The 12336-nt window shown below is 43.2% G+C and overlaps 1 protein-coding gene across 3 annotated transcripts in view; it reads right to left on the minus strand.

Moving 5' to 3' along the window:
* arsh (arylsulfatase H) overlaps positions 1-12336 on the minus strand; it is a 136170-nt gene that overhangs the window by 71139 nt on the left and 52695 nt on the right. For 2 of the 3 annotated variants that reach the window (XM_061879026.1, XM_061879027.1), the window contains exon 11: positions 7175-7523. In XM_061879026.1, coding sequence (XP_061735010.1) covers positions 7175-7523 — 349 coding nt within the window. Of the gene's footprint in view, positions 1-66; positions 7524-12336 lie in introns of all 3 variants that reach the window. The other variant, XR_009802878.1, reaches the window with a different exon arrangement.

Genomic DNA, 12336 nt, shown 5'->3' on the forward strand with positions numbered 1-12336 from the left:
TAGCTGTTCAGCCAACCCTTTTAAGTTATGGTTCGGTAGTTAACATGGGCGCCGATTGCGCCGTACCTTAATAGCTGTTCAGCCAACCCTTTTTAAAAGGCCTACTGAAATTAGATTTTCTTATTTAAACGGGGATAACAGGTCCATTCTATGTCTCCTACGTGAACATTTTGCGATATTGCCTTATTTTTGATGAAAGGATTTAGTAGAGAACATCGACGATAAAGTTCGCAACTTTTGGTCGCTAATAAAAAAAAACCTTGCCTGTACCGGAAGTAGCAGACGATGTGCGCGTGACGTCACCGGTTGTGGAGCTCCTCACATTATTTACAATCATGGCCACCAGCAGCAAGAGCGTTTCGGACCGAGAAAGCGACGATTTCCCCATTAATTTGAGCGAGGATGAAAGATTCGTGGATGAGGAAAGTGACCGTGAAGGACTAGAAAGAAAAAAAAAGACGAGGGCAGTGGGAGCGATTCAGATGTTATTAGACACATTTACTAGGATAATTCTGGAAAACACCTTATCTGCTTATTGTGTTACTAGTGTTTTAGTGAGAATATATGGTGGTAGGGCTTCACGGTGGCAGAGGGGTTAGTGCGTCTGCCTCACAATACGAAGGTCCTGCAGTCCTGGGTTCAAATCCAGGCTCGGGATCTTTCTGTGTGGAGTTTGCATGTTCTCCCCGTGAATGCGTGGGTTCCCTCCGGGTACTCCGGTTTCCTCCCACCTCCAAAGACATGCACCTGGGGATAGGTTGATTGGCAACACTAAAATTAGTGTGTGAATGTGAGTGTGAATGTTGTCTGTCTATCTGTGTTGGCCCTGCGATGAGGTGGCGACTTGTCCAGGGTGTACCCCGCCTTCCGCCCGACTGTAGCTGAGATAGGCGCCAGCGCCCCCAAAAGGGAATAAGCGGTAGAAAATGGATGGATATATGGTGGTACCTGAAAGTCGGAGGGGTGTTTCTACGGGTGTGGGAAACCACGTTTCTCGATAATAAAACTAGAAAATAGATTTCCAGTCCAAAAGTTATGCATTCATATTTTTTTGCAATATTTTATACATAGAAGCCCTTTTGTATGCTTTTTGGTGCATTTTCATGCATACATGAAACACATCTGTTAATTCAATAGTGCGTGCACTTTTACCTACTAGGCCAACGGAGATGTGTATTATTATTTTCTTTCAGCACTTTCAACACAATGATGACTTTATTTCTTGATCTGTCCTGAGCTGAGGTCAAGCAGCAACCTGCTGTTTTATATGCTTCTCTATTTTAGTTTTTATTGTTATATCCGACCGAGTCTGTGCATTTTATTGTAACGTTTGTGTCAAAGTTAACTTTTTATGGACTTGTCGTATATATCCAGGTCCATTCTGCAGATAAAAATGAGCCTTTGGCCACAAACTGGCACATTTCCATCTTATATGTTCATTAATGTGCATTCTCCCCTTTAATGAAGATATAACAAATGGTTATTTCCTATCAGGAGTTGTATTATACATCTATAAAGAAGCTTATTACTATCCATCCATCCATCCATTATCTTCCGCTTATCCGAGGTCGGGTCGCGGGGTCAGCAGCCTAAGCAGGGAAACCCAGACTTCCCTCTCCCCAGCCACTTCGTCTAGCTCTTCCCGGGGGATCCCGAGGCTTTCCCAGGCCAGCCGGGAGACATAGTCTTCCCAACGTGTCCTGGGTCTTCCCCGTGGCCTCCTACCAGCTGGACGTGCCCTAAACACCTCCCTAGGGAGGCGTTCGGGTGGCATCCTGACCAGATGCCCGAACCACCTCATCTGGCTCCTCTCGATGTGGAGGAGCAGCGGCTTTACTTTGAGTTCCTCCCGGATGGCAGAGCTTCTCACCCTATCTCTAAGGGAGAGACCTGTTAACTCATTTGGGCCGCTTGTACCCGTGATCTTATCCTTTCGGTCATGACCCAAAGCTCATGACCATAGGTGAGGATGGGAACGTAGATCGACCGGTAAATTGAGAGCTTTGCCTTCCGGCTCAGCTCCTTCTTCACCACAACGGATCGATACAACGTCCGCATTACTGAAGACGCCGCACCGATCCGCCTGTCGATCTCACGATCCACTCTTCCCCCACTCGTGAACAAGACTCCTAGGTACTTAAACTCCTCCACTTGGGGCAGGGTCTCCTCCCCAACCCGGAGATGGCACTCCACCCTTTTCCGGGCGAGAACCATGGACTCGGACTTGGAGGTGCTGATTCTCATTCCGGTCGCTTCACACTCGGTTTTTTATTACTACAGTTGTGATCAAAATTATTCAACCCCCACACAATTTTGGTGTTTTAGCAAGTTGGACATTTATTCCGTATTTTGTTTCTAGTCATATCAAATAAAGATGCATTCTCCGGGTACTCCGGCTTCCTCCCACTTCCAAAGACATGCACCTGGGGATAGGTTGATTGGCAACACTAAATGGGCCCTAGTGTGTGAATGTTGTCTGTCTATCTGTGTTGGCCCTGCGATGAGGTGGCGACTTGTCCAGGGTGTACCCCGCCTTCCGCCCGATTGTAGCTGAGATAGGCGCCAGCGCCCCCCGTGACCCCAAAAGGGAATAAGCGGTAGAAAATGGATGGATGGATAAATAGACAAATGCAACTTGAATTACAACATTATATTTTGTAGCATACCAAACAGTGTCATTTCTCTTAATTTCTCATTGACATAATTATTCAACCCCTTGAAGATCATAACTCTAAAGAACAGAATTTGAATGAGGTATTTTCAATCAGGTGTTGAAAACACCTGTAGATGTGATTAGAACCATAACGAGCAATAATTAAACTGATTGAAAAAGACTGTGACGCTCAGCTTCTTCAATGGCGTATTTGCAACATGGTGAAGTCCAGGGAGTGGTCAAAGAAGTCAAGAGGAGGTCATTTCTCTTCATAAGAAAGGATATGGATATAAGAAAATAGCAAATACATTATACATTCCAAGAGACACAGTTGGGAGCATAATTCTCAAGTTTAAGGCTAAAGGCACAGTGGAAACACTACCTGGGCGTGGTAGAAAGAGGATGCTGTGTGCAACTGCTGTCCGGTATTTGAAGTGTACAGTGGTGAAAAACCCCCGGGTAAAAGCTGAGGAACTACAACCGGACATTGCAGAGGGCGGAACGCAGGTTTTGTCCCAGACAATAAGGCGTGCACTACGAGATGAAGGCCTACATGCCAGAACTCCCAGGCGCACCCCAATTCTGACTACCAGGCACAAGAAAAATAGACTCCAGTATGCCAAAAATCATCTGGACCAACCTCAAAGGTTTTGTTAACTTTTCAAGCATTTAAGTCTCATCTTAAAACTCATCTGTATACTCTAGCCTTTAAATAGACCTCCTTTTTAGACCAGTTGATCTGCCGCTTCTTTTCTTTCTCCTATGTCCCCCCCTCCCTTGTGGAGGGGGTCCGGTCCGATGACCATGGATGAAGTACTGACTGTCCAGAGTCGAGACCCAGGATGGACCGTTCGTCGGGACCCAGGATGGACCGCTCGCCTGTATCGGTTGGGGACATCTCTACGCTGCTGATCCGCTTGAGATGGTTTCCTGTGGACGGGACTCTCACTGCTGTCTTGGAGCCACTATGGATTGAACTTTCACAGTATCATGTTAGACCCGCTCGACATCCATTGCTTTCGGTCCCCTAGAGGGGGGGGGTTGCCCACATCTGAGGTCCTCTCCAAGGTTTCTCATAGTCAGCATTGTCACTGGCGTCCCACTGGATGTGAATTCTCCCTGCCCACTGGGTGTGAGTTTTCCTTGCCCTTTTGTGGGTTCTTCCGAGGATGTTGTAGTCGTAATGATTTGTGCAGTCCTTTGAGACATTTGTGATTTGGGGCTATATAAATAAACATTGATTGATTGATTGATTGATTCTATGGAGTGATGAGCCAAAAGTGGAACTCTTTGGGCCTATGAATCAATGTTGTCTGGAGGAGAAAAAAATGAAGCTTACAAAGAGAAGAACACCTTGCCTACTGTTAAGCATGGTGGGGGGTCAATCATGCTCTGGGGCTGTTTCTCTGCCTCAGGTACCGGGAATCTCCAGCTTTATGAATTCTATTTCCTAGCAGGATATATTAGCTGCAAATGTCATGAAGTCAGTGACGAAGCTGAGGCTTGGGAGACGTTGGACCTTCTAACAGGACAACGATCCCAAACATACCTCCAAGTCAACATCAGAGTGGTTGCAGAAGAAGGGCTGGAAGACTCTGGAGTGGCCTTCACAGTCCCCAGACCTAAATCCTCTAGAAAAGCTGTGGTGGGACTTGAAGAAGGCAGTTGCAGCACGCAAGTCCAAGAATATGAATGAACTGGAGGCCTTTGCCCAAGAGGAATGGGCTAAAATACTTGTAGATGCTTGCAAGAAGCTTAGGTATCACCTTTGAAGGATGTCATTACTGCCAAAGGGTGTTCTACTAAGTACTAAAGATGCATGGAACTAAGGGGTTGAATCATTTTGTCAATGAGATATTAAGAAAAATGTCCTTTTTTGGTATTTTGTAAAATACAGTGTTACAATTGAAGTTGTCTATTTGACACATCTTTATTTGATATGACTATAAACAAAATACAGAATAAATGTCCAACTTGCTAAAACACCAAAATTGTGTGGGGGTTGAATAATTTTGATCACAATTGTATGTCTAGTGGGACAGGCAAAAGTTAAGTTGGAGAAAATGCGACTCGGTAAGACAAATTTTAATATTATGTGACATAATGCCTTTTATACTGTATTCTTTATTTTATGTACTATGTGAGATTTGTAGGTCTACTTGAACGTTGGATTCTGCAATAAAGTGAGATGAATTGATAAACGTGGACCCCGATTTAAACAAGTTGAAAAACGTATTCATTTAGCGGTCAATTCTACGGAATATGTACTGAACTGTGCAATCTACTAATTAAAGAACCAATCAATCACAAAGGAGCACCTGTCCCTGGACCAGTGGTTGAGGAACACTGCATTAAGTGTCAAAGGTTCTCAAAGGGTGAGTAGATACACTTTATTTCACCAGACAGAACCACACTAAGCAAAATAGTCACCATCATCCATTTTCTACCGCTTGTCCAAAAAACATTGCATGAATCACAATGTTCTGTATTCAGTATTAAATGAAATTGACCAATAACAGCACAAGCTGTTGTAAGCACACTTTTAATGCAACTTATACACATTTAATTAGGAATATCATATCTAAAGTGTATACTGTATGTACATAAAGCCACTCTTTTGCAGCTTGTGGACAAACGCCAAGCATACACAACAAAAAGAATACCACGGTGGTTAAACTTGGATCTTTTGCCTGAGACATTGAATATAACTTAAAAACCTAAGGATTATCCTTGAATTACTAACAAGAATTGAAATAAAAAAGGCCAAAGACAATACTTCAAAATTAAAGGGTGGTCAAACAAGTTAATCCATACATAGTCTGATACTGCCCTCTAGTGGCTTACAGTGTAAATTACAACTTTTTTTTTTATCCTGAGCTGTATTTTCTTGCAGTCATGCTAAAAGCCTACTGAAAGCCACTCCTACCGACCACGAAGTCTGAAAGTTTATATACAAATTATGAAATCTTAACATTGCAACACATGCCAATACGGCCTTTTTAAGTTTACTAGATCGCAATTTTTAATTTTGCGTGGAAGTACAATGCTAAAACGTATGATGACGCGTGCGCGTGACGTCACGCTTGTAGAGGACATTTTGTTACAGCACCGATCCCATCTATAAATCGTCTGTTTTCATCGCATAATTCCACAGTATTATGGACATCTGTGTTGCTGACTCTTTTGCAATTTGTTCAATGAATAATGGAGACGTCAAAGAAGAAAGCTGTAGGTGGGAAACAGTGTATTGTGGCCGCCTTTAGCAACACAAACACAGCCGGTGTTTCATTGTTTACATTCCTGAAAGATGACGGTGTAGCTTTACTATGGAACAGAGTTGTCAAGCGAACACTGTTGGATTGGACCACACACACAAAGTACAGAGTATTATGCAGCGATCATTTCGATAGATCGTGTTTTGAAGAGGGTCTCTTGCAAAAGGCAGATATGGGCATCGCCACCACCCGTCGACTGGTGCTGAAGAAAGATGCGGGGCCGACCTTCAGGTTGTACAGGCACGACCATATAATCTCACTAAAACACTAGTATAACAATAAACAGATAAGGGGTTTTCAAGAATTATCCTAGTAAATTTGTCTAATAACATCTAAATCGCTTCTACTGTATTGTCCTTTTTTTTGTAGTCCTTCACTCTCACTTTCCTCATCTGACAATCTTTCATCCTCGCTTGAGGGCTTCACGGTGGCAGAGGGGTTAGTGCGTCTGCCTCACAATACGAAGGTCCTGCAGTCCTGGGTTCAAATCCAGTGTGGAGTTTGCATGTTCTCCCCATGAATGCGTGGGTTCCCTCCGGGTACTCCGGCTTCCTCCCACTTCCAAAGACATGCACCTGGGGATAGGTTGATTGGCAACACTAAATTGGCCCTAGTGTGTAAATGTGAGTGTGAATGTTGTCTATCTGTGTTGGCCCTGCAATGAGGTGGCGACTTGTCCAGGGTGTACCCCGCCTTCCGCCCGATTGTAGCTGAGATAGGTGCCAGCGCCCCCCGCCACCCCAAAAAGGGAATAAGCATTAGAAAATGGATGGATGGCAACCTCGCTTGAATTAATGGGGAAATCCTCGCTTCCTCGGTCCGAATCGCTCTCGCTGCTGGTGGCCATGATTGTAAACAATGTGAGGATGTGAGGAGCTCCACAACCCGTGACGTCACGCGCACATCGTCTGCTACTTCCGGTACAGGCAAGGCTTTTTTATCAGCACCAAAAGTTGCAAACTTTATCGTCGAAGTTCTTTACTAAATACTTTAAGCAAAAATATAGCAATATCGCGAAATGATCAAGTATGACAGAATGGACCTGCTATCTCCGTTTAAATAAGAACATCTAATTCCAGTAGGCCTCTAATAGGCCTACTGAAACCCACTACTACCGACCACACAGTCTGATAGTTTATATATCAATGATGAAATATTATTGCAACACATGCCAATACGGCCGGTTTAGTTTAGTCCTAATGAAATTGAAATTCGTTTAAATTGTCAAATTTTGTTTCCCACTAACTTGGTGTCTTCTTTGCAGCCGCAGAACGGGAATGTTCCACAGCAGGACTGAAGCCAGGGCCTCCACAGGATCTTCTCCCAGGTCATCTGGGTCGGAGCGTTCTGTTCGGAGCGCCGGTGCCTCTCCACGGCCTTGGCGGTCTGACGGAGGACCTCGGCGTAGCGCGGCTCCGTTTCGGGAGTGAGCGGGCGCGACTCCGAAGGGTCGCGGAAGAGGTCGTAGATCAACGGCGGGTCGCGATGAGTCACGTGGTCTCCGAAACACTGGCAGAGGAAGATGTCGTAGCAACCGACGGCTCCCGGGGGGGAAAAGTTTGGGGTGAAAAAGTGCACCTTGAAGATGGAGTCACCTGTGGGGAATGACAGATACTGTCAAACATTGTAGTCATTAATAGCACTCTAGTGTTACATGCTCAGTGGGACAAAATACCAATATTGCCACATTAAATGCTGATATATCTCAAGGTATAGGTAGGGTAAAGGTTGTGTAAAGGCCTTGAGGCCCAACTTCAATCAATCAATCAATCAATGTTTACTTATATAGCCCTAAATCACTAGTGTCTCAAAGGGCTGCACAAACCACTACGACATCCTCGGTAGGCCCACATAAGGGCAAGGAAAACTCACACCCAGTGGGACGTCGGTGACAATGATGACTATGAGAACCTTGGAGAGGAGGAAAGCAATGGATGTCGAGCGGGTCTAACATGATACTGTGAAAGTTCAATCCACAATGGATCCAACACAGTCGCGAGAGTCCAGTCCAAAGCGGATCCAACACAGCAGCGAGAGTCCCGTTCAGGAAACCATCCCAAGCGGAGGCGGATCAGCAGCGCAGAGATGTCCCCAGCCGATACACAGGCAAGCAGTACATGGCCACCGGATCGGATCGGACCCCCTCCACAAGGGAGAGTGGGACATAGAAGAAAAAGAAAAGAAACGGCAGATCAACTGGTCTAAAAAGGGAGTCTATTTAAAGGCTAGAGTATACAAATGAGTTTTAAGGTGAGACTTAAATGCTTCTACTGAGGTGGCATCTCGAACTGTTACCGGGAGGTAACTTCTCCACTAACAGAAAGGCCCGGGACCAACTCAAATATTAACACTGGATAAGTAATCATACTCTTGATTTTAATTGTATTCAATAATTATAACTAATTATAGGTTGATTGGCAACACTAAATTGGCCCTAGTGTGTGAATGTGAGTGTGAATGTCTGTCTGTCTGTGTTGGCCCTGCGATGAGGGGGCGACTTGTCCAGGGTGTACGCTGCCTTCCGCCCGATTGTAGCTGAGAATAGGCGCCAGCGCCCCCCGCAACCCCCGAAAGGGAATAAGCGGTAGAAAATGGATGGATGGATATTTTCCGGACTATAAGGCGTACTTAAAATATTTTTTTTCCCCCTCAAAACTCGACAGTGCGCCTTATAACAGTGCGCCTAATGTAAGGAATAAGTTTGGTTGTGCTTACTCACCTCAAAGCTATTTTATTTGAGGGACGGCGTGGCGCAGTGGAAGAGTGGCCGTGCGCAACCCGAGTGTCCCTGGTTCAATCCCCACCTAGTACCAACCTCGTCTCGTCCGTTGTGTCCTGAGCAAGACACTTCACCCTTGCTCCTGATGGGTGCGGGTTAGCGCCTTGCATGGCAGCTCCCTCCATCAAGTGTTTGAATGTGTGTGTGAATGGGTAAATGTGGAAATAGTGTCAAAGCACTTAGAGTACCTTGAAGGTAGAAAAGCGCTACACAAGTACAACCCATTTATTTATTTATTTATTTATTTATTTGGTACATGGTGTAATAAGTGTGACAAGTAGATGGCAGTCAAACATAAGAGATAAGTGTAGACTGCACTATAATTGCAATATATCTCAAGTAAACAAGAAACCTTTTATAGGTTCCATTGAAGACAGAACATTACACGCCGCGGACCAAAATCCATCGAAATGTTTTAGTATGACTAAGTAGATGGCAGTCAAACATAAGAGATAAGTGTAGACTGCACTATAATTGCAATATATCTCAAGTAAACAAGAAACCTTTTATAGGTTCCATTGAAGACAGAACATTACACGCCGCGGACCAAAATCCATCGAAATGTTTTAGTATGACTTTGGTAAGCTATGAAGCCGCACCGCATTATGGATTGTATTGTGCTTCAACATATAAGTATTATAGTGTGCGTTTTGTTTCGCAATATTACGCAAAAGCAACTTTTCTTACTTTCTGGTACCTGCTGATCTGTATGTGGGATCTGCATAAGTCCTGAAAAGTTACGCGCATCCGCCTTTGTTATCCGTAGCCGATAAACTTCTTTTTCTCCATCTTCTTATGTGACATTCATCCTCCGCTGTTGCCCTTTCTAATATAAAGTAGCGTAGAGTTCTTACTTATATCTGTCAGGAAACTCGCCATGAAAGCACTAAAACATACCGGTGTAGTGAGATTACATTATTCACCCAAGGAACTTTAGTTGTTAAGAGTTCCGGCCGGACGGTTTTTTAACGGGACACGTTGTTTCCGGATGAGGAGATGCGGCTCCGTTATTGATTTAAGTAAAGTCGGAATATCTTTAAAACAGTTAGCTCCATCTTTTGACACTTCTTCCACTCACGTCCTTGCACGCTACACCGCTACAACAAAGGTGACGGGGAGAAAACATTGCCAAGGGTGAGCCTCGTAAACAAGACCGCCCACAAAACGGCGCATCCTTAAGAGACCGCCAGAAAGCAGCTTGAAGATGATCTGTAAAACATTATTTATGCAACATTTTGACCAAAGACCCACCATTACATGTTATGTAAACTACAAGGAAGTGTTTTCAATTTAGAAAAAAAATATGACTTTTAATTCGCCCTATAATCCTGTGCGCCTAATAAATAAAAATTTAAAAAATAGACCATTCATTGGCAGTGCGCCCTATGGTCCGGAAAATGTAGTAACCTGCTTACAGTTTAAAAGGATAAACCTTGCCAAATTATATGAAAGCATGTGTTATTCCCACGGATTATTATCTAAGGTTTAGGTCAGGTTGATTACAAAAAGAAATACGGCAAAAACAGGGGGTGAAAAAAACTGATACAAAATATATACATACAATCACGCAGTGTTAAAATAAACACATTCTAACTAAATTAATAATAAATCATAATAACTAATATGTTTAACGAAACTGTCAAAGCAATTTAGGTGCAGATTAAAAATACAGCTCTGCAATTTTAGTCATAATTTATGCTTTTAAAGGGGAACTGCACTTTTTATTTTTTTTTATTTTGCCTATCGCTGACAATCCTTACAAACATGACAACGGATGGATTGTTTTTTTAATGCATTCTAACTTTTAAAATGGTTTACATCTTCCTGTAAGTTTATTGTAGATCATAAATCATGCCTCTCACAAGTCTGATTAGGTAATCCAACAAGTTTGACACCCTGACCGCCATTTAGAGCCCGGAAATGGCAAGGACGTGAAAATACATTTTCCCTAACTTCCATTCCGTTGTTTTGTGAGAATTATGGTCATTCTTCATTTCAATAGGAATACCGTATTTCCTTGAATTGCCTCCGGGGCGCTAATTAATTACAAACATCTTCCCACTCCTGTGCTTACCAAAGGCATGCGGTAAAAGTAAGCATGCGCTAATTATTTTAAAACCTCTTCTCACTCTGGCACTTACCAAAGGGATGCAGTAAAAATTTGAGTGTGATGTAAGCTCGGACCTTAATTCCTACTGAATAGCTCTTAATCTTCTTCCATTTATGCCATGGGTGTCAAACTCTGGCCCTGTAATTTCATTTGGCCCTTGAGGCAATTTCCAATTAACATTAGAGCTGGCCCGCCGGTACACCGCATTCACCGCTAATACTCATATTTCTCAACCCTCCCAATGTTCCCGGGAGACTCCCAAATTTCAGTGCCCCTCCCGAAAATCTCACGGGGCAACAATTCTCCCAAATTTCTCCCGATTTTTACCCGGACAACAATATTGGGGCATGCCTTTAGCCTCTTCTACAACCTGTCGTCATGTCCGGTTTTCCTCCTTACAAACAGCGTGCCGGCCCATTCACATAATATATGCGGCTTTTACACACACACACACACACACACACACACACACACACACACACGTGAATGCAAGGCATACTTATTCAAAAGCCATACAGGTCACACTGAAGGTGGCCATATAAACAACTTTAACATTGTTACAAATATGGGCCACACTGTGAACCCACACCAAGCAAGAATGACAAACACATAGCTCAGTTGGTAGAGCTCAGTTGGTAGAGTGACCGTGCCAGCAACTTGAGGGTTGCAGGTTCGATTCCCGCTTCCGCCATCCTAGTCGCTGCCTTTGTGTCCTTGGGCAAGGCACTTTACCCACCTGCTCCCAGTGCCACCCACACTGGTTTAAATGTAACTTAGATATTGGGTGTCACTATGTAAAGCGCTTTGAGTCACTAGAGAAAAGCGCTTTATAAATATAATTCACTTCACTTCACATTTTCGGGAGAACATCCGCACCGTAACACAACATAAACACAACAGTACAAATACCCAGAACTCCTTGCAGCACTAACTCTTCCGGGACGCTACAATATACACCGCTTGCTACCAAGTCGCAAACCGAGCAGTAAAAAGGCCTGAATGGTTGATTTATTCATTGTTACTTTATTTTCAAATGTATTCGCCTGTGGAAAAAGTTAATGTCGATATTTACCTCAGAAGGCTGCAAATAGAAAAGAGGGCATTCAATTTTTCATTTAAATTTTTTTTCTATACCATTGATGTTTTTTCGTTTGTTTTTTTAAAGTTGATTTTGCACTATTAAGTTATATAAGCATTGCTTGTTCCATATTTAGCGTTAAAGCAAATCAGTGTAGAAAACTGAGCAATAATTAAGGTTTTTTTTCATGCACTTTCTCTTGTTACTTCAAGGCTTGAATGTTTGACTCATTCATTATTATTTTATTTTCAAGTTCATTATTAGCCTGCGGAAAAAAGTTTGTTTTGATATTTACCTCAGAAGGCTGCAAATAGAAAAGAGGGCATTCAATTTTTCATTTAAATTTTTTTTCTATACCATTGATGTTTTTTCGTTTGTTTTTTTAAAGTTGATTTTGCACTATTAAGTTATATAAGCATTGCTTGTTCCATACTCAGTGTT

The sequence above is a fragment of the Nerophis ophidion genome, linkage group LG19, assembly GCF_033978795.1.
Source record: "Nerophis ophidion isolate RoL-2023_Sa linkage group LG19, RoL_Noph_v1.0, whole genome shotgun sequence".
NCBI classification, from domain to species: domain Eukaryota; kingdom Metazoa; phylum Chordata; class Actinopteri; order Syngnathiformes; family Syngnathidae; genus Nerophis; species Nerophis ophidion.